Source organism: Pteropus vampyrus, unplaced genomic scaffold (assembly GCF_000151845.1).
Source record: "Pteropus vampyrus isolate Shadow unplaced genomic scaffold, Pvam_2.0 Scaffold60, whole genome shotgun sequence".
Taxonomy (NCBI): domain Eukaryota; kingdom Metazoa; phylum Chordata; class Mammalia; order Chiroptera; family Pteropodidae; genus Pteropus; species Pteropus vampyrus.
Window position 1 is genome coordinate 2,344,350 of NW_011888841.1, and position 20,020 is coordinate 2,364,369.

At 35.6% G+C, this 20,020-nt stretch overlaps 1 protein-coding gene across 1 annotated transcript in view; it reads right to left on the bottom strand.

Annotated features, from left to right (window-relative positions):
* Nucleotides 1-8,904: 8,904 nt before the first annotated feature.
* The window catches only part of FBXO28 (F-box protein 28), a 23,138-nt gene continuing 12,022 nt past the window's right edge, over nucleotides 8,905-20,020 (bottom strand). The window contains exons 3-5 of the mRNA XM_011360846.2: nucleotides 18,371-18,509; nucleotides 13,453-13,648; nucleotides 8,905-11,716 (exon numbers count right to left, since the gene is read on the bottom strand). Of these exons, the coding sequence (XP_011359148.1) occupies nucleotides 11,322-11,716; nucleotides 13,453-13,648; nucleotides 18,371-18,509 (730 nt within the window). The 3' untranslated portion in view covers nucleotides 8,905-11,321. The remainder of the gene's footprint in view (nucleotides 11,717-13,452; nucleotides 13,649-18,370; nucleotides 18,510-20,020) is intronic.

A 20,020-nucleotide genomic window follows, 5' to 3' on the forward strand; every position in this document is an offset into this window, starting at 1 on the left:
ATATTTTAATTCAAATATCGCTTGGACATGTGACAATATTAAATTGTTAATTTCATGAGATAATAATATATTGTACTAGTTTTTATTTTAAGTTCATATCTTTTCAAGAGTCATACCAGTAGAAGAAAACCTCACTAAACTAAAAACAAACCAAAAAGTTATGGTATTTATTACCCCTCAGTGTCTGTGAAAGATTAGTTTCAGACCTCCTAAGACACTGGATGCTCAAGTTTCTTATATAAAATGGCATAGTATTGCATATAAACCATGCATATCCTCCTGAATACTCATCCCCAGGTTGCTTATAATTCCTAATATAATGCTATGTAAATAGTTGTTATACTGCAATGCTTAGAGAATTATGACAAGAAAAATAAGTCTGTACATGTTGAGTCAGTACAGACACAGACCATGGGGAGACCTAACTACTTAGTACACATCAGCAAAAGTATAACTTTTTTTCCACATATTTTTAATCCTCGGTTGAATGCATACAGAACCCATGGATATGGCGGGCCAATTAACCATACAATTAACTACCAGTCAAAAGAAAGAGGAAGTTCTTTGTTAATATAAATTGATCTCCAAGATGTACTAATATATGCAAAACACCAGGTGTGGGGGAGTGTATAATATGTTTCCTTGGATATGCATAAAATATGTTTAGAAAGACATCCAAGAGATGATTACAGTATAGGACAGTAAGTGGGAGTCGCAGGGAAAGGCTGGGAGGGAATGTTTTCATTTAACCCTTTTTTTTTTTTGCCTCATATTCGAATGGAATGTGAATTTTGACATTCTAAAGAAAAGGGAAAAAAATTGGCTCCAGCATTGTTGTGGGGATTGACAAATATTTTAATTACACATAGGTATGTTTATTTATTTTGTACTTTTTAAACATGTTCTTAATGTGTTATTTAGCTTTCATATATCTTTTTCTTACTCTTGCCAGGTGATTTGTCTTCAGGCAGTCATACCAGTTCTAGAAAGACACTATCCAGTCTGCTGTGAAAGCCGCGGTGAGTCCCAGTAGTTTCTGATGACATTAGGAAGTTTTGGATGAGGTACTTTTCAGATCAGATTTCTGAAATCAAAGTGTCCTTCCATGTAGAGTTTTCATTTTCCATTTATTTTTGAATGGGCAATTCATTTTTAAGATTGTTTTGATGATGACACAGTTGAGATCTAATAATGGTATGAAAGGTAGTAGCCTGTGGGTAGCTTTGCCAACTTTAATGCATAGAAGAGTAATTACAGAAGACATTCTTTATTCACTTCAAACAAACCTTAATCATAACAATAACTTTATGTCATCTTGTCCTTGACACCAAATAAAAGACAACTCTTCCAGTCAGTAGTTAATTGCCAAGAACTATCTTTTCTTGTTTTAAAATGTGTTATTAAGTAGAAAACCGGCACAACAAATTGATGGAACAGTTCCCATATTTGTCTGTAACTAAAGCTGACAGTGTGGTGGGGACAACACTACACCTCTTCTGTCCCATCTTCTGCTTTGCTTGTCTCAGTGTATCTGGTGCTGACCAGTTGGGGGGCATCATACACAGTGGTCCTGTCTCCCTCAAACTCCAAGTCCCTTTCAGCCACAGCCTTCTCAAAGCTTCTGGACTTCACTTGTTTGAAGGGATGATGTCTCTCAGCTGTTTTCCTCATCCCTGAGGGGTTGGTTGTATAGGATTCTGTGGGTTAGTCCTTGAGCCCATCAATTTAGACACTTCCTGTAAAGGTATAATCCAGTCTTACCTGTTCAAGCACCACGTAGAAGGCAGGGCCTCTCTGTCTCTGTGAGGTTCAGTCTCTCTGATTCTACCATGAAAGCTAGGAAATGATGCCCTTTTCCTGGCTGCCTCTCAACTTAACTGAAATGCAAGATTGATAGAAAAGCATATTAAGGGAGGAAATTATATGTTCATCTCAAATGAAGCAGAAAAAAGGTTTGATACAATTTAGTATCTAATGGCAATATCAATATAGAAAAACCATTTGAATTGAGTTATTAGGATAAAATAAGAATTTAGCTAGGTTGCTAGATGGAAAATCAATATACAAAAATTTTTCTTTTTTAATTGAAGTATAATTGGCATAATGATAGTAGTTTCAGGTATACAACAATAATTTGTATACATTGCAAAATAAGTCTAGTTGACATCTGTCACATATATAGTTACAAAACTTTTTTCTTGTGATGAGAATTTGCATTGTTGGGCCTATAGCATGTAGAAATGTAAAATATTTGACAATAACAGCACAAAAGATGTGATGGGAACAAAGCTACCTTGGAGTAAGGACATGACATCAGATGGTAACTCAAATCCACAGGAACAAATGAAGAGAACTTCATTAGAAACATTAAATAAGAGAGCTAGTGTAACAAACTCTGCGTATACTTTTTCTTCTTTCAGTCTCTTTATCAGGCATCAAATTATATAAAGAATTATAACAGTGTATTTTAGATTCGTAATATATAGGTGTAATATGTTTAACAATAATAGCACAAAACAGAGGGAAAGGAAATAAATCTAGAATAAATTTAGAATAAATTTGAAATATTCTAAATTAACATATATATGGTAAGTCCTAGGACAACCACTGTGAACATAACAGAACGTTTATATAGTAAAAAAAAAAAAATCATAAAAGGAATTAAAATTTTACAGAAGAAAATATTCACTTAATGCAAAGGAATAAAGGGGAGAAAATACATGAGTCATATTGAAAATAAAAGTAAAATAGCAAATGTAAATCTATATCAATAATAACAAAATATAAGTAGATTAAACAATTCAATCAAAAGGCAGAGATTGAGACAAGATAAAAAAATAACCAATGTCACCATAAAAATTAATTAATTAAAAAATAATAATAACATCAAACCATATGGTAACTATTGATACACTTCAGATTCAGAGATACAAATAACTTGAAAATAAAATAATGGGACAAGATATGTCATGCAAGCAGTGACCATAAGAAAGTTGGAGTAGTTTTACTAATATAAGACACAACAGACTTTCAAACAAACAAATAAAAAATGTTACTAGAGATAAAGAGGGATGTTTTACAATGATAAAAGGGTTAATCCAATAGGATATGCACCTAAGAACAGAGCCCCAAAATACATAAAGCAAAACTGATAGAACAGAAGAGACAGAAAGACAATTCAGCAGTAATTGCTGGAGACTTCAGTACCCCACTACCAATAATGAACTGAACAACTACACAGATGATCCACAAGGCAATAGAAAACTTGAAAACACTGTAAACCCATTAGACCTGAAAAATAGCTATAGCGCATTCTACACAAAAACAGCACAACACACATTCTTCTCAAGTACACACGAACATTGATAAACCACATTTTCAGCCATAAAACAAACCTGAAAAAAACTTAAAGATTGTAATCATGCCAAGTATGTTTTCTGACCACAGTAGGAAAAAATTAAAAGTCAAAAATAGAAAGAAATTTGCCAAATTTGCATATGTTCTAGTTATTAATCCTTTATAAGATACATGACTTGCAAATATTTACTCCCATTCTGTGGGTGGCCTTTTTCTCTTTTAACTCTTGATCCACAAAATTTTTTCATTTTCATAAAGTCTAATTTGTCTGTTTTGTCTTTTGTTACTTGTGCCTTTGATGTCTTATCCAAGAAATCATTGCCAAATGCAAAGTCATGAAGATTTCGCCCTATGTTTTCTCCTAGGAGTCTTATAGTTTTAGGTCTTAAATTTAGGTCATGGATCTATTTCGAGTTAATGTTTGTATACGGTCTTAGGAAAGGACCCAATTTTGTTCTTTTACATGTGGATATCTAGTTTCCTGGCACCTTTTGTTGAAAAGACTGTTTTCCTCATTGAATGCTCTCAGCACCCTTGTCAAGAATTATTGACCATATATGGAAGAGTTTATATCTGGACTCTCTGCTGCGTCCCATGTGTCTGTCTTTATGCCAGTATCACACTGATCTGATTACTGTAACTTTGTAGCAAGATTTGAAATCAGAAAGTGTGAGTCCTCCAGCTTTGTTCTTCTTTTCAAGATTGTCTTTGGCTTTTGGGGGGTCTCTTGGGAGTCCATGTGAATTTTAAGAGGGTTTAACCAGAGCAGTTAGGTAAGCAAATGAAATAAAAGATATCCAGATCAGTGAGAAAAAGGTTAAACTATCTCATTCACAGATCACATGATCTTGTATATCAAAATCCTGAAGAACCCACTAAAAAGAAAATTAGGACAAATGAATGAGTTTAGCAAGGCTGCAGGAATCAAGATCAACCTACAAAAATCAATCGTGTTTCTCTCCTAGCAATGAACGATCTAAAAATTAAATAACAATTTCATGTACGATAGCATCAAAAAGAATAAAATACTTAGGAATTAAGTTAGTAAAAGAAGTGTGAAACTTATACTCTGAAAACTATAAAATGTTGTTGAAGGAGGTTTAGGAAGACCTAAATAAATGGAAAGACATTCCATGTTCATGGATTGAAAGATTTAATATTGTAAGATGGCAGTACTCTCAAATTGATCCACAGGTTCAATGGAATTGCTCTGGAATCTGTTCAGTGGGGAGGGTCTTGAACTCATAACTTAATGTGCTTGACACATGTGTGTCAAGGTGCAGGGAGTTCTGAAGAGGCCCCTGTCTTCAGTCTACCAGGTGTAGCTCAAGGTCCCCTTTCCTTCTGTCGGACCTCTCAGAGCAAGATGGAGAAGGATGAGCAGTTCAAGCCTGGTTTCTGTCCTGTGACCCTCCAAGAGGCAGTTTAGGGCAGAATGAAGAAAAGTCCTGTGAATCTTGGGAGAGATCTAAGTGACCCTGAGTTGCCATTATCAAGGCAGGTGGCCTGTGCAAATCACAGTTACCCCAGGTATGAAAAAGTATTACCTTAAATCATCTCCAAGTTCTCTTTTTGTTCTAGAATATTCTGAGAGATGCCAACACTAAGACTGATTGAAAATAAATTTCTTCAGGAAGCTGGAAACCTGTAAGAGTACACAAATTGGTTTCTGTTCTTAAAAAGCACAGAATTTTCAAAGCACAGAAAACAATTTGCACAGATGTGTGTGTGCGTGTGTGTGTGTATTTAAAGCAGAGCCTAAAGAAAACACATGCAGTCAATGTGTCTTATACATATGATCTGTATTTCTATGTCCTTAACGTCATATGAATATATCTATGTATCACCACTATTTATTATTTATTACTTGCTAAACTATATGCTGGGCACCATGGTGTAACACCTTGACATTCATCCCTTTATTGTCCTCTTACAAAGATGACACAAGCTGCATTTCACAGCTGCTTTGGGAATGGAAGGCAGCTACCATGGCAGCACCTAAGGTTCTAGAAACTGATTCTCAAAAGAGCTGAAGCACTTTCTTATAAGATTATGCCAACCCACCAAAGGAAGAGCAAGCATTTTAGCCCTCCCTTCCTTTTCTTCCCCACCAAATATTCTTTTGCTTTGCTTTGTGAAGGCTCAGGTTTTCCCTTAGTCTTAAGAAAGAAGGACACACCTTAGGTTTTGAGTTGCTGGAGCCACTTTTACTATTTCCACTGCTGCTTCAGATTGCAATTAGAAACTGACTTTTGTGCAATCCGAAAAGGGGAAAATTGAAAGGAAATGTAAAAGTTGAGAAATTTGGAACCTATTTAATTGATTGTATTTCCATGACCAGAATTTATTTTGTGAAGTTCGTTTTTCATTTTTATTTCTTCTTCGGTCATAATTTGTACTTTCTGCTCAAACATCCGCCATTCCAGTATTTTTCTCCTTACAATTTCCTATAATTTTGATTTGAGGAAATGACTCACCAAAACCAGAGGAATGTATACTAGCAAATTGAGACACCTTTTTTTCTGGACAAAAGAATCATCTTTAGGAATTGTTTCAGGAATTAACACAGGGAAGTTCATAAATATAGGAGACATCATTTAAAGAAAAGCAATAATATTGTCAAAGATCCTTGGTTTCTATAAGAGTGTGAATTTATTTTGTGGTAAATGAACCACCTGAAGGATATAGAAATAAAGATTTCCATCCTTATCTACCTTCTGCAGAGAGGGGATACAGCAGCAGCCTTCATTTTTCCATTTTTGTGATACCTGGATGACTGGAATGAAGGGATGGTGCTGGGAGAACTAATACTGCTGCTATCGCCCTCACCCTTCAGCACAGTCATTTGGGACCTCTTTTCTGAACATCTAAGTTGTCGACAAAAGTGGGTAAAACACATATCAAAAAAGTTCGCTCTTCCAAGAATTTTGTTTTCAGCAATTCCCTGTCACCGATGTATCTTTATGGAACAGAGGTGAAATTGTTTTGTATGACTTTATTTCATTGAAATTCTGAATATGTCGTTTTGGAGCTTGAAGGGATTTTGAAAAGGCAGAGGAATTGATGGTCACAGCTTTTGTGTTAGCTGGCAGCATTATGGTAAAGCGACTATGGACCTGATCTCAGACCATATCTGCTGGGACTGCCTCCTGCTCACAATTACAGGTTCCAGAAGCTTTCACAATGTCTTCTACCTGTATGCCCAGGGTGAACCTGTTGCCCAAAAACTAGGGCAAAAGTTGCCTCCTCCAAGCCTAGCCTTTTCCTGATTTTTAAGTTATGTTACTCTTAACATTAGAGATTTTGGCATTGATTGCTTTTAGTGGATGTATGGAATGTTCGTATCTATATATATATTTTTTACCAAGTTTAGAATTAATGTAGAGTTTCATAGCTCCCAGCTGTTTTAGAATGTAATATAGTATAGCAGGAAGTACAGCAGCTTTGGAGGAAGGTAGGTCTGGGTTCAAACTGCACGTAGGCACTTAACTTGTGTAACATCAAGGATGTGTTGCTTAACCCAAGTTCAACTTCCCTACATAGAGCAAAACCTGCTTCATAAAGTGGCTGTGAGGACTCACGTAACATAGGTTAAGACACACTCTAGTGCTTCCTGGGGCGGTAGCTACTCATATGGCATTTGTTAGAAGCTGAGCTCCATAACCTTTTGTGCATGAAATACAAAGAGAACAAGTAGCACTGGTAACAACACATTTATTTACGTACCCTGTTGTGTGACCGGGAGATGTTTCTCACTTTCCAATAATTGAATTAGGTTATAACAATGAAAATTCCAGAAGGTAAACTGGTAATTTATTGTTGCTCATGAGCATAAGTAAACAGACATGGTACCACATAAGGAATTTTAAACACTCTAAACTTTTGGTATAGCTTTGAATATGGATCAGTATACTTTGGCAGTGGACCTAATAGATTACCGATATGCTTCTAAATCCCATGATTCTCTTCAGACACATCAGGGAAAACTTGGATTTACTTTTTGATTTCAGAAATTCAACAAAGATTCACAGGACACTGGCCAAGGCCAACATTACTTAAGCCTATCATATTTATCATGAATGTACATTACTGACTGCTATTAAAAATAAGATCGTGTTAGGCAGCAACCAATTGCTAGTTTCATTTCGTAATTACTTTAGTATTTTTAAAAAATAGTTCACCTCAGAATGGTAGACTATATAAGTTTGTTATTAAGTAGTTTTAACTCAGTAACCTTTTGTGGACTAGTTAAACGAATATAGATAGATCTGAAGTCATAGAATTGGATGGCATATCAAATTTAATATTAGAAACAGCCATGTCCAAGAGACTGCATTATACAGGATGTTTCCTTCCAGAATGCCTTTTATTCCTGGCTTCGAATCTTACTTACAGCATATGGTATTTGTAGAGGGTTTGAGAAGTGTTAGCGGGTGGGTACTCATTGCTAGAGCAGGATATAAGAACGTGCTGATCACCAAGTATGAGATTTTACATTAAATTAAAATCATATACTGCTGGAAATTGACAAGATAAGGAGTTCCTAGATCCTAGAAAATATTATGGCTAAGGAAATAGAGAACTCAAAGAAGGAATCCACATCTAAGAAACTATTTCAGTATAGTAAAATAGGATTAAGTGCCCTGTCTTAGGAAAAGTTTACTAATAAAAAGGAACAGCTGGGACACCATACATCGTTTCTTTGGAGATAAAGTGCAGGCGATGAAGTGGCATATAAAATAATGCATAAAATAGTGCAATCTTAAGGTGCCATTCTTTTTATGACTCATAGCCTATGTTCCTATGTCCATTTTCTCTCAAAAATCCAGCTGTAGTGACACCTTTTAGCTTATTTATTTAGGCATTACTTATACTCTGTTTTACCCACCTTTGGGGCTACATAGAATATTTTAACATTTTAACAAGTAGAATAACAGCGCATACATTTTGAAACTACTAGAGATTAAGGCAAGCCCCTGTAAAGTTCAGTACTCCAAAACACATGTTTTACAAAAAGAAGTTGCTTCCAAAACCTGTGGCTTTAGACCTGATGGCACCCCAACAGTTTTTAAAACATCACGATTACTCTGAATACATTTGTTTGCCCCATTATTTCCAGGCTCTGTACAGCAAGAGGAGCTTGAAAAAAGCTTCTATAATCTCATGTTCTGAAATAATTCATACTTCAGAATATGTGAACACCAAGCCAGGTCCATGTTGGAGATAAGCAGAGGATCCTGTTGGGGAGGGGGTGGGGGCAGTCTTCTAAATATATGCCTTTTCACACTGTGTATCTATGTCTGTAGTGTTGTAGCATCAATTTATAAAAGTGGGATGACCCATTAAAATAGAGGCATCTCCTCCGAAAATCAGCCAAGGAAGGTGACAATACTTTATGAAATGTTGTTCTAGGACAACACAATATTAACATTATAGCGTTTGTATTACTGATGTATGATCCAGGGCATGATGGTTCTCTCAGGAGGCTAATTTACAATTTTCCTGTAACACGTGTCAGTTTTACTGATCAAAATAATTTGTGATTTGTTGAACCTTAAATACTATTTATTATGTTATCCAAAAGCAAGTGTAACAGCTATCAAATCGGTCAAGGCAATATCCTAGCATGTTTTAGCTAGACAGTCTAAGTAAGGTTTAAGACTTAAAATAAACAACAAAACTGTAGTGCTTTATTCTCCTACTGTTATGGAACATTCATGCATTAACAAGAGCAACTCATTAACCTTATGAACAGGTGATTACAAGTGTATACCATAGAAATTTGGATTCTCAACAAAATCTACCTTTTCATAGTGTGAATGCTTATTGTGAAAGCCAAATATACTTGTTAACTATAGATACATTTAGGGGATCTAGATGTAGTTTATAAAGAAATCTAGGCAACTTTAAATATTCATTAACAACTATTAATCATCTGAGATTATATCCCTTTGATGCATAAGGATCATACTTTGCAAACCTGTAAACATGTACTTTGTTGCTTAAAAAAGTCTTCCTATTACCAGGAAAGCAGACTTAAAGGCCATGAGTATTCCAGTAGGCCTCCTCCAAAGTATGGTAATATGGCTAAATCCTATGGTTACAATAAATGAGACCTGCTGAGAAAATGAGTTCCAGACAGGGACTTTTATGGATGACCTTGGCTGACGAATATTTTTTGGAAATTGTTTATTTTAAAATTACCTTCCCAACAAACCATGAAACACTTGGACGTTATTTTATGGTTTTTCATTGAAAACATACTACATTGTAAATGGAGTTTCAAAGGTAGACAGAGAACCGATCGAAATCTAAGGACAGTATTAAAAATGGATAAGAAAAAGTTTCATTTGGTGAGGTTAATCTAAAGGATGCAGAACCATGTCATGTTGGACGGATAAAAAAGATGGTAACCTTGTGCTTTTACTCAACTAAGGTACTTACCAAAACCTTAGGTTTTATGCAGGTATCAAACTCCCACCTGGAAAGGGACAGTTTTCTATATTACACCTAAATTTATTTTAAATAACTGAAGCCCAAGGCAACAGCTGTTTCAAAGAATCTAACAGTCAAATAATAATGACATAATTTAGTACATTAAAATAAAACTAGAATAGTAATAGCTGAATGTCTCAAAAATATACAACTGGGGCAAATAACCACTGTACATAATTTGGAGGTCATTAAAGTGACCACTTAGAAGGTTGAACAGTGCAAGACATGCTTTTCCAGTTATGAGCTCAAAACAGGAGTGCAAACGAAATTAAAGCTTTTGTATAAACTTATAAGATAAGGAAAGCGTGAAATTAATATTAAAAAGCTTCCCTCGGGTCATCCCCCAGAAATGAAATGATCAAAATACTTTTTCAGAGTACAGTTTTCTTCAATGAACTTTCTTTCAGTGGCAAAACTGCATCCCACAGGTTGGGTCCCTTACTCATACCACTGGTAATCACATTTGATCAATGAGCACACACAGTGGTGAGTAAGGAAATAGTACTAGTTACCAGAGGTCTGATATGGATAGGAAGAGCTTTGGGATTTGGTGTTCTGCCTTCGCCAGCGTACCTGAACCCTGCAGAGAAGAGAGAAAGCAAAGGGCTTTAACGCTCTCTTGTTCCTGTAAAACTGGAGGACAAATGGACTCACAGATTCCCCCCCGGAGGCCAGCTGTTGTGGAAGATGTTAAGTGCTTAAGTAAACTAAGATGCTGATCTAAAAAAGTGGAGAAGTATATAGAGGTTCAAGATCAATACCAGTGCAAGAGCTTTTTAAGTGAGTTGCCTAGGCAATGCATGCATCCATCCATGCAAATGTAGGACATGGCCCCAAAAGAGAACTGAAAACGTGATATAACAACTGGATAAATCCCTTGCCAGTAGTTTATAAAAATATATAGTCAATACTGTAGAGGCCCCTTCTACAGTCAATACTATGGAAGTCCGTTTTAGTTACCCATTACTTCAATACCAAAAAGCATTTACTACTTTTCAGACATTCCAGACAAAGGTCACTTATAACAAAAAGTCAACTTTTTTCTTTTTTAAACAAGATACTGTCCATTTAAAAAGTAGGTCTTTTCTTTCAAGTGAACAGGACATTTTCTGTATTAAACTTAACTTCTAGTCTGTCAAGACTGGTTTAAGATCCTTATGTAATGTGCATATATGCAGAAACAAATAAACTTACTTTAAACATTATCTGCACAGAAAAAAAAATTAACTCCTCAAAACATGATAGAACAGGTCTGGTTAGTACAAATCTATTGCAAAGTAAAAAGATTCTGTGCATCAGTTCAACCAGGAGAAGCGGGAAAAGAATGTCCCAGTCATGAGAGTTCAAGTTGAAGTTTTCTGAAAGCCTAGAAGCCTAAGGGACGTCATGTTGCTCTCAGTGTCCTGATATGCACAACTGCTCAAGCTATGAAGCCAGATCTTCCTCTGGAGCTAGAAGCACATTCCAATTTACTTTCTATTCCGGAGACGTTTAGATTTCCTAAGAGAGTCTATGGCTTCTGCTGCCTTTTTTCGTTTCCGAGGAGACTCTTCATTCTGCCCAGACCCTGAAGGGTTCCCTACTGCGCTGTCCATTACTTCTCGCAGTTTGCGTTCCAGCTCTGCCAACCGTGCATTCTGTTCCCCTATGATCTGGGTCTGCTCTAGCAGTTTCTGGTCCTGGTCTTGAAGCTGTTTCTGCTGTTCTTGCACTTTGGTGCGAAGCTCAGAAATTTCACGCCTGAGAACAGTCACACCAGCACCATTTGTCTTAACCTGCTGCTGGAGTTTGGTAACCTCTTGTCTTGAAGGGTTTTGCTTGGAGAAGAGCTGCATTGTTGTCAGGGCTGCAGAAGGTCCTGGAACTGTGGAGAAATAGTAGATGGTCAGTTAACTTAAAATGTCTCGCTATGAGTAATACTTCATTAATAAAACTTATTTTGAAATGGAATATCTTTATAATAACACTTCTGATGATTTCTTCTTTGCAATTTATATGGTCGAATGGATTAATCAGACACCTGGTTTTAACTATAAATGAGTCTGAATTCTGATTCTCATGTTCATGTGGCATTGTGGAGACTGCCAGCAAATGGAGGAGGACATTTAATGTTATAAACTTGGATTTAAAACATTATAAAACATTTTAGGATCTACTAAGAAGATACAAGTGGTAAAATAGAATATAATGATTTTCTATCTAATTTCACATAAGCAAACATAAAAATTCAAATTAGAAGCACAGATGTATCATGTTCTTAAGTTCTCTCTGCACCTGGTTATATGCAAAGGCTTCAATTTTAGCTAAACAATAGGGATGTCATCAACGAGTGGCTTACATCATCTGCGATTATTGTAAAGAATTTCTGACATGGTGTAGGAAGGCTTTGGAACTATTCTGTTTTAGGAATAACAGAATGTAATACGGGCATAAAAATCATTATTTTAAACCAATAACCTACTTTTTAAAAAAACTTTATCTACTGAAGGTTTTCTAAAAAGACCAGATGGACCTCTTCATACCCTAAACTTATCATGCTAATTTTCTCTTTGTACATCTAAATAACCAGAATTATTTTCCTTGACGGATGCATTCTTCCTTCTCTCTCTGCTTAACTTTATCCAACTTCCACTAATGCATCAAGACTCAGATCAGTTCTTACCTCTAGTGAAGTCTTAATCAGAACAGTGAACAATGATCTTCTTAAGATTCTGTCTCTGCTACTCAGTTGGCATTTAAATGGATACTCCTTTAAAATATTTCTCTCGCCTATGATAATGGAACTCTGAATCTGTATATGTCTCTGGAAATAGTAAGATCCTTGAGAGCAGACACCACATATTACACTTTTTTTAAGTCTCCACTGGACATAGTACAGTGCTCAATAGATACTCAATAGATAATATATTAATGCTGAGATGCCATAGGCTTTATTATTGACTCACAGAGAGGCACTCAGTTACCCCACTGAGGACTCCAGGGAGCTAACTAATCCAAACAAAAGACAGTTTACTAAAACTTTTTTCCTGATTTAAAATATTTGCAAGGGTTGAGGATATTGAATGATTTAGTCTTTCAGTAGATAACGGCACTAGGACCCGATTTACTTTTGCAGAATAGCTACCACAGAAGAAGTGACAGTGTTCAAAATAGCCTTATGTACCCTGTCTTTGAATGTAACAGCCAGATACACTGGGGGCTGAAAAAGTAACTGGATAGTTCCATGAAGACTTTTTTTTGGTTTTATCTGGTATATTTAAATCTGTTTTAGGATAATGCATATTAACTAGAAACATCAAAAAACATATATATAGCTTTTTCAATCAGCAATTCTACTCTAATAAATATATTTTAAGTCAGTAGTTATGAATATGTACAAAGATTTAGCTACAAGGTTGTTATTCAGAGCGTAGTTTAAATATTGAAAACTAGAGACAAATATGCTTAACACTATAACCCAATTTGTTGTTAAAAATGATGTTGCAGATACATATTTACAGACATAGAAAAGTTCAGGATATATGGTTAAATGGGGAAAAAAGCAAGTTATAAAACTATGTATGAATGTTAAGATAAACTGAACATATAAATAAGAGATACCTGGAGAAGAGCCCATGAGTCTTCCAGACACATCTGATCCTGGTAATTTCCTCTTTAGAATTGGAACAATCTTTTCATCAAAGTATTCCATTGCCATGGAGGAAATATCCCTTAACTCTTGAAGTACTTCATGAGCTCGCTGAGGGGCTCTGGTAGAATTGACATATCTCAACACACGATAAATCTCATCAATAACCTAAAATAATGAGCTCTCATTAGCACTTTCAATTAAAAAAAAAAATAGCTAAACAGAGAGAGAAGTGACTGCTTGTTTAAAGCTTCTGTAAAGACCTGTAGGGCAATTTAACTGATGTGCTGGTCACTGATAACATTACCATCTGTAACACTTCAGCCTTGTTGTGTTTTATGTTTCATACTTGCATTTATTAAGTACCAGGTACTGTGCTGGGACTAAGAAATCAAGATGAATAAAATATAGCTCCTATCCTGAGGGGAATCACGGTGTAACTGGGGAGAAATGTGTGTAAATAAGTGATGCAAAGAAGGGACACAAATTACTAAAGAAACCAGAGGACTAAACGAAGAAATTAAATCCTGGATGTTAGCAGGGGGAGGGGAATTACCCAAATCCATATTCTACTAATTCTCCAAACCCACTTCACTCTAGCCCGAATATGCCTCCCAAAACCTGACCTACTTTTCTCTTACACTGCATCCCTTGCTCTATCCCTTGAAGTTTTGTTTCGCTAAGACTTGCTACGGACCGCAATGAGGTCTCCTCAAATCCCACTTCCTGGCTATCACAAAGGGTAGCAAGAGATCCTTTTTCATTTCATAATAACTGCAGTGGGAAAACACAAGGCATAACATACAAGGGAAGAAACAAAATTCTGACGATTCTGGTTCCTAATTCTCTTGCTGGAACAGTAACTGAAACTTCCTTAGGCATTTCTGCCCTCAGCCTGAGTCCCTGGGAGGTTATCCCTAAATACTTCCCATGGCTTTGGCACGGACCTGAAGACAATAACCCATATTTCTGACAACATCCAGTCTGGGAAACATCTATTCCAATGGGCCTTTGCCTTCCAAAAATTGTAGGTTAATCAACAAAACTATCTGTCACCAAAGTATCTCAAACCACCTCAAATCCCACTCATTCCCCTTATGGTATTTATCTAGCCAGTACCCAACTCTGGAACGAACAATCTTGTAATCTACCTTCTCTTCGTTACTCAATCTGCTGAGTCCTGATAGAAAAACATAAAATTTTGCAGAATAGTATGAGAGGCTATTTCTACAACTTTCAAATAATATTCCACATGTTGAATCCTACCCAAGCTGGAGGTGATAAGTTATAAAAAATATTTTTAAGTTTTAAAAACATATGGTAGAAACCAAATATGGTGAACTATCACATTTTTAACACATGCATTTCACTCTAGCAGGCTTGTATTTAAATTTGCACAGTAATAAATGATACACTAGGGACATCATTTAAGTCTTTGGACTATTGTGGGTGAGAGAGAATTTCTATCTTGTTTAATCTACTGTTCAGCAAACAAACCACCTACTAGAATATTGAACCTCATATATTCTCAATTTTTCCTCGTTTTCCACCTTTGTCTTTTGTTCTACTTGAGATTTCCGTAACTTTTCTTTCCACTCCTTTTATTTAAAATTTTTTTCTTCCATGTTTGAGAAATTCAAGTGCATTTAAAATTTCCTGAATATTCCTTTATATGGCATGTGTTTGACTGTATCTTTTCGTATTTCACTTAGAATACAGTTTCTTTTTATGTTATACCTTTGTATGGTTTTCTCAAAGGTGTTTTCCCCGTTTGTTTTATTCTGTGTTTCCTATTGGTCTAGTGATTCTCTATTCTCTGCTTATGTTTAAGAATGGAGCACACAAAAGGTTATCAGAACTCCCCAGTTCGCCAAGATGGCTGGCAGGGTGAAGGGAGGATAAAAGGGGAGGGATCTAAAAAGTCAATATGAGAATAGATCAATTTGATTTTTAAGAAAGTCTTCACATTAAAATCAATTTTAAAGGACACAAATATACAACATTCTGGAAACAACAGATAAACTCATATTAAGGGATATTTTTCAAAATAACTGACCTATTCTCTTGAAAATCGAGATCAAGAAACACAGAGTGTAGGGAACTATTCCACATTAGAGAAGATGAAAAAGTCCATGTGTGATCCCAGACTGGGTTCTGGACTGAGAATGAGAATAGTTGGTAAGAGTATTTGGGATACTGATGATATTTGAATATGGATTACTGATATTAGATAATTTTATCAATGTTAAATTTCCTGAGTTTGATGTCCATACCGTGGTTTAAGTAAGGCAATGTCCTAGTTCTCAGGGAATACACTGAAATATTTAAGAACAAAGGGTCACAATACCGCACCTATTTTCAAATAGTTAAAAAAACCCCACACATATGTAGAGAGAACAAAAGTGGGACAAAAAGTAAATAATAGCTAGATCTGGATAAAAGATATATAGCAGTTCCTTGTACTATTCTTGTAATTTTTGCATTAAATGTGAAATTGTATCAAAACAAAAATTTACAAAAAAAAAAATTTAAAAGATGTCCCACCACCATGTTTTTCTCCTCACAATGTCAAAACAAACCAATAATACCTAATATGTAGGTTTTAAGTTTGGCCAGGGAAATATAGCTTCTTGACTTTGTTTGCACAAACATTCACACTGTGAAAACTCTCACTTTTAGGAACCCCTGTGTTTTAAGAAGCACAAAGGGTTACCAGGGCTACTGGTAACAATTAACAGCAGGGGCTATACGTGTCTTTTTTCATTATTACATCTCCCAGAACGGTTAGTTGGCCTCTGCTCACCTGTGTGCTTCAGTATGTGTGAATTGCTGATACTGACCATGAACTGTAAAAAGTTCAACTTCTGTATGTCAGATAGAAGATTTGAGAAATGTATACAGGAGTAAACCAAAATCTAAAACCTCTTAGTTTGGAGGGAAGATGAATGGAATATCAATATAGTGGTCAGGGTCGACAGCTACGGCTCCATCTGGCCTGTGCCTGTTTTTGTAAATAAGACAGCACAAGAAACAAAATTACCCAAGCTAACTTAAGTGTGATAATGAAAACAAAAATTATTATTATTTTTGAGTTATCTGTCCAGTCAAGTTCAGGTTTGCAGGAGAAAACTTAGGATAAGTTCTTGTGAAGAAATGGGTTCTATTAAGGAAAAAATGGAATAAAACAGTAAAGTTTTACAGCTGAGGAATCAGAGGACTTGAGTGTAGCTTTCGTCAAATCACGTAAGTTTTGTTTTGTTTTATCAGTGAAATAGTAATACTTGTTCCATCTACCTTACATGGCTATGATGGAAAGGAAATAAGATAATGTATGAAAGTGCTCTAAGAATTAGGATGTATCTCACAACTATAAGGTGAGGGCAATGGCAAGAAAAAGGAATAGGTAGCTATCTATATTATAACGTTAGGTACAAAATTCCCTTCCAACTGCTCTTCTATTGTGGGCGAGGTAAAGGCTGCAGTTAAGGAGCTGTCCAGAGCAAACGCCCAAGGGGACCTACTGCATCTTGAAAACTTAAGACATTCTCCAGTGCTGCCACCTTGATTTTGCTTTTATTTGAAGTGACAGGTCAACAAGTAGTTTCCAAAAAACAGGGGGACTCAACTACATTTGACCTCATTTGTTTAGACAGTGAAGAGCATTACTCCAATCACGCTATCCTGATGAAATGGAACAAAGACTGGCAACTTCTGCAAAGGCCAGATACTGAACATCTTAGGTTTTGCAGGCCATACGGACTCTGCCCAAACCACTCAACTCTTGTTAGTAACAGCTGACTGAACTGTCTCTGAGGTTATGAAAACTGTGAGACGTTTCTTAAATATTCATATTCTTAACCAGGAGATAAGCAATACAAATGAGGCCACAGGGACAACCTATTCTGGTTCAATGACCTTCCCAGGAAAATTTAACAGTTAAGGTCTAGAAATCAGATCTGGATAAAATCTGGATTTAAGAATCAGAATCTAAAGTTTCTAACTCTTTCATAACCCTATAAAAGCACTTGTAGTTAATATGAGGAAAGTGAGATGTACCAAATAACATTTCAAATAAAATGAAAACAGGATTCTCCCCCAAAATAAGCACCATAGAAAACTGAAAATAGAGAATGTACATACAAAATATTGCTAATGTTAATTATCTATAGAAATAACCAAAAAGAGAACATTCAAATTTTACTAGGTATTAAATAGTTCTAACCATGTTGATATTTTTGCTAGTATCAATCAACTAAGTTGCAAATAACCTTCCATATAAAAGGGTATCAACATATTTCATTAGAATTTACACTCAATTTAAGAAGCAATATAGTACTGAGGGTATGAGTAACATGTTGAATATACCACATATACTTATTTCTGTGTTAAACAGCACCATTACTTAGCTCTGAGTATACTGCTGCTATACAGTCATTTATTCTTGTCAAATCTGGAAGTTTATATAAAGTTGTCTCATGAAACATTTCTAAAACAAAATGAAACCCAGCTTGTCCCTCCTACTCCACCTCCCCCAAATTACAACAATCCTGAAGGCAGGGACAGTGCCGCCTTGTTCACTGCTGCTGTATCTCTGGCATCTTAACAAAGAGTAAAAGCTCAAACATTTTTTGAGTATGAATTCTTAACAAAGCTTCTCTAAAGAACAGAAGGGCTTCTATTGTATATTCCATAATTAGAATTTTAAATCTAAAGATTACATACATGATACATATTTCTGTCAATTACTGTACAAAACAAACCCATTCATAGAAACTCATTCTAGACAAGTAGGAACAATTCTGACATTCAGAAAATCCCTTTTTAACTTTATAATAATTTGAAGTTTACACAGTGTGATCCAGCTGTTCTAGGTATGCAACTCTATTTTACCTTTCCTGGGATGAAGCAACAGAGATTGGAATCCACATACTTCATGAAAGTCATGTTTAATAGTGAAAGCCTCGTTTCAACAGCAGCAAGGATGTCTGCGTGACGAGCTAATGAATGGTTTCTTCTTTCTGACTCTCTCCTGTAATTAAAAAAGCAACCTCTGAAGAAGCACTGTGGACTAAAATGTTAAGCAAACAAAATGCCTAATGAAACACTCTAACATTTACATGTTAATTTAGAAATTTACCATTGGGTCATGATTTAATTGTAATGACAAATGAATCACTATGTCCAGCAATCTTTGCCAAGGACTAGTACTCCCTGACAAAATATTTGAAAAAATATTATTTTTTTGTTTTGTTTTGGCTATATCAAGCCTAATGGCTGTTGGAATCAGAGAAATTAGAAAAATGAAAGAATTACACATGGACATACAGGTAAGACATTATGTTTTTGCCCATAAAATTAGCTCATTTAAACTTTTTAAACAGTTTTACTGAGAAATAATTCACATATAATAAAATCCACTTTTAAAGTGGTTTTGGTGTGTTCAGAGTTGTGTACCCATCACCACTATCTAATTTCAGAACATTTTTCATTACCACAAAAAGCAAGCCTGTAACCATCATCAGTCACTTCCACTCCTCAGCCTCTGGTGACCACTGATCTACTTTCTGTTTCTACGGATTTGCCTACTCTGGACATTTCAGATAACTAGAATCATGCAGTATGTGGTCTTCTCTGACTTAGCACAGTTCTCAAGGTTCATTCATGCTGTAGTATGTATCAGTACTTCATTCCTTTTTATTGCCAAATAATATTCTATTATATGGAATACCATCATTTTGATAATCCATTTATCAGTTGCTGGACTTCTGGTTTGTTTTTACTTCTGTGTGGCTATATTTTAATTTCTCTTGGTTATATACCTTGGAGTAAAAGTGCTGAGTCATAAGGTAACACTATGTTTAATTTTTTGAGGAATGAAGTGTTTTCTAAAGTGGCTGCACTATTTCAGAATACCATCAGTAACTTATGAAGGTTCCAATTTATCCACATCTCTCCCAACATTTTTGTCTTTTTTATTTTAGCCATCCTACTTGGCGTAAAGTGGTAACTCACGGTGTTTTGATTTGCAAAGCGCTGGTGACTAATGATGCTGAGTATCTTTTGTGTGCCTGTTGATCTGTGGTATCTCCTCTGGAGAAATGTCTATTAAAATCCTTTCCCCATTTGAAATTGGCTTGTCTTTTTATTGTTGAGTTGTAAGAGCTCCTCATACAATCTGGATACAAGACCCTTAGATATTTGAGCTGAAAATATTTTCTCCCATTCTGTGGGTTGTCTTCTCACTTTCTTGATGTTGTCCTTTGAGTCACAGAAGTTTTAAGTTTTGATAAAGTCCAGTTTGCCTACTTTTTGTTACATGTGCTTTCGATGCCATATCTAAGAAACCAGTGCCTAGTCCAAGTTCATGAAGCCTAGTACTGTTTTCATCTAAGAGTTTATAGGATAGCGTTGACATTTATACTTAGGTCTGTGATCTATTTTGAGTTAATGTATGTGGTGTGAGGAAGGGGACCAGCTTCATTCTTTTGCATGTAGATATCCAATTATCCCAGCATCATTTGTGGAAACCATTATTCCTTC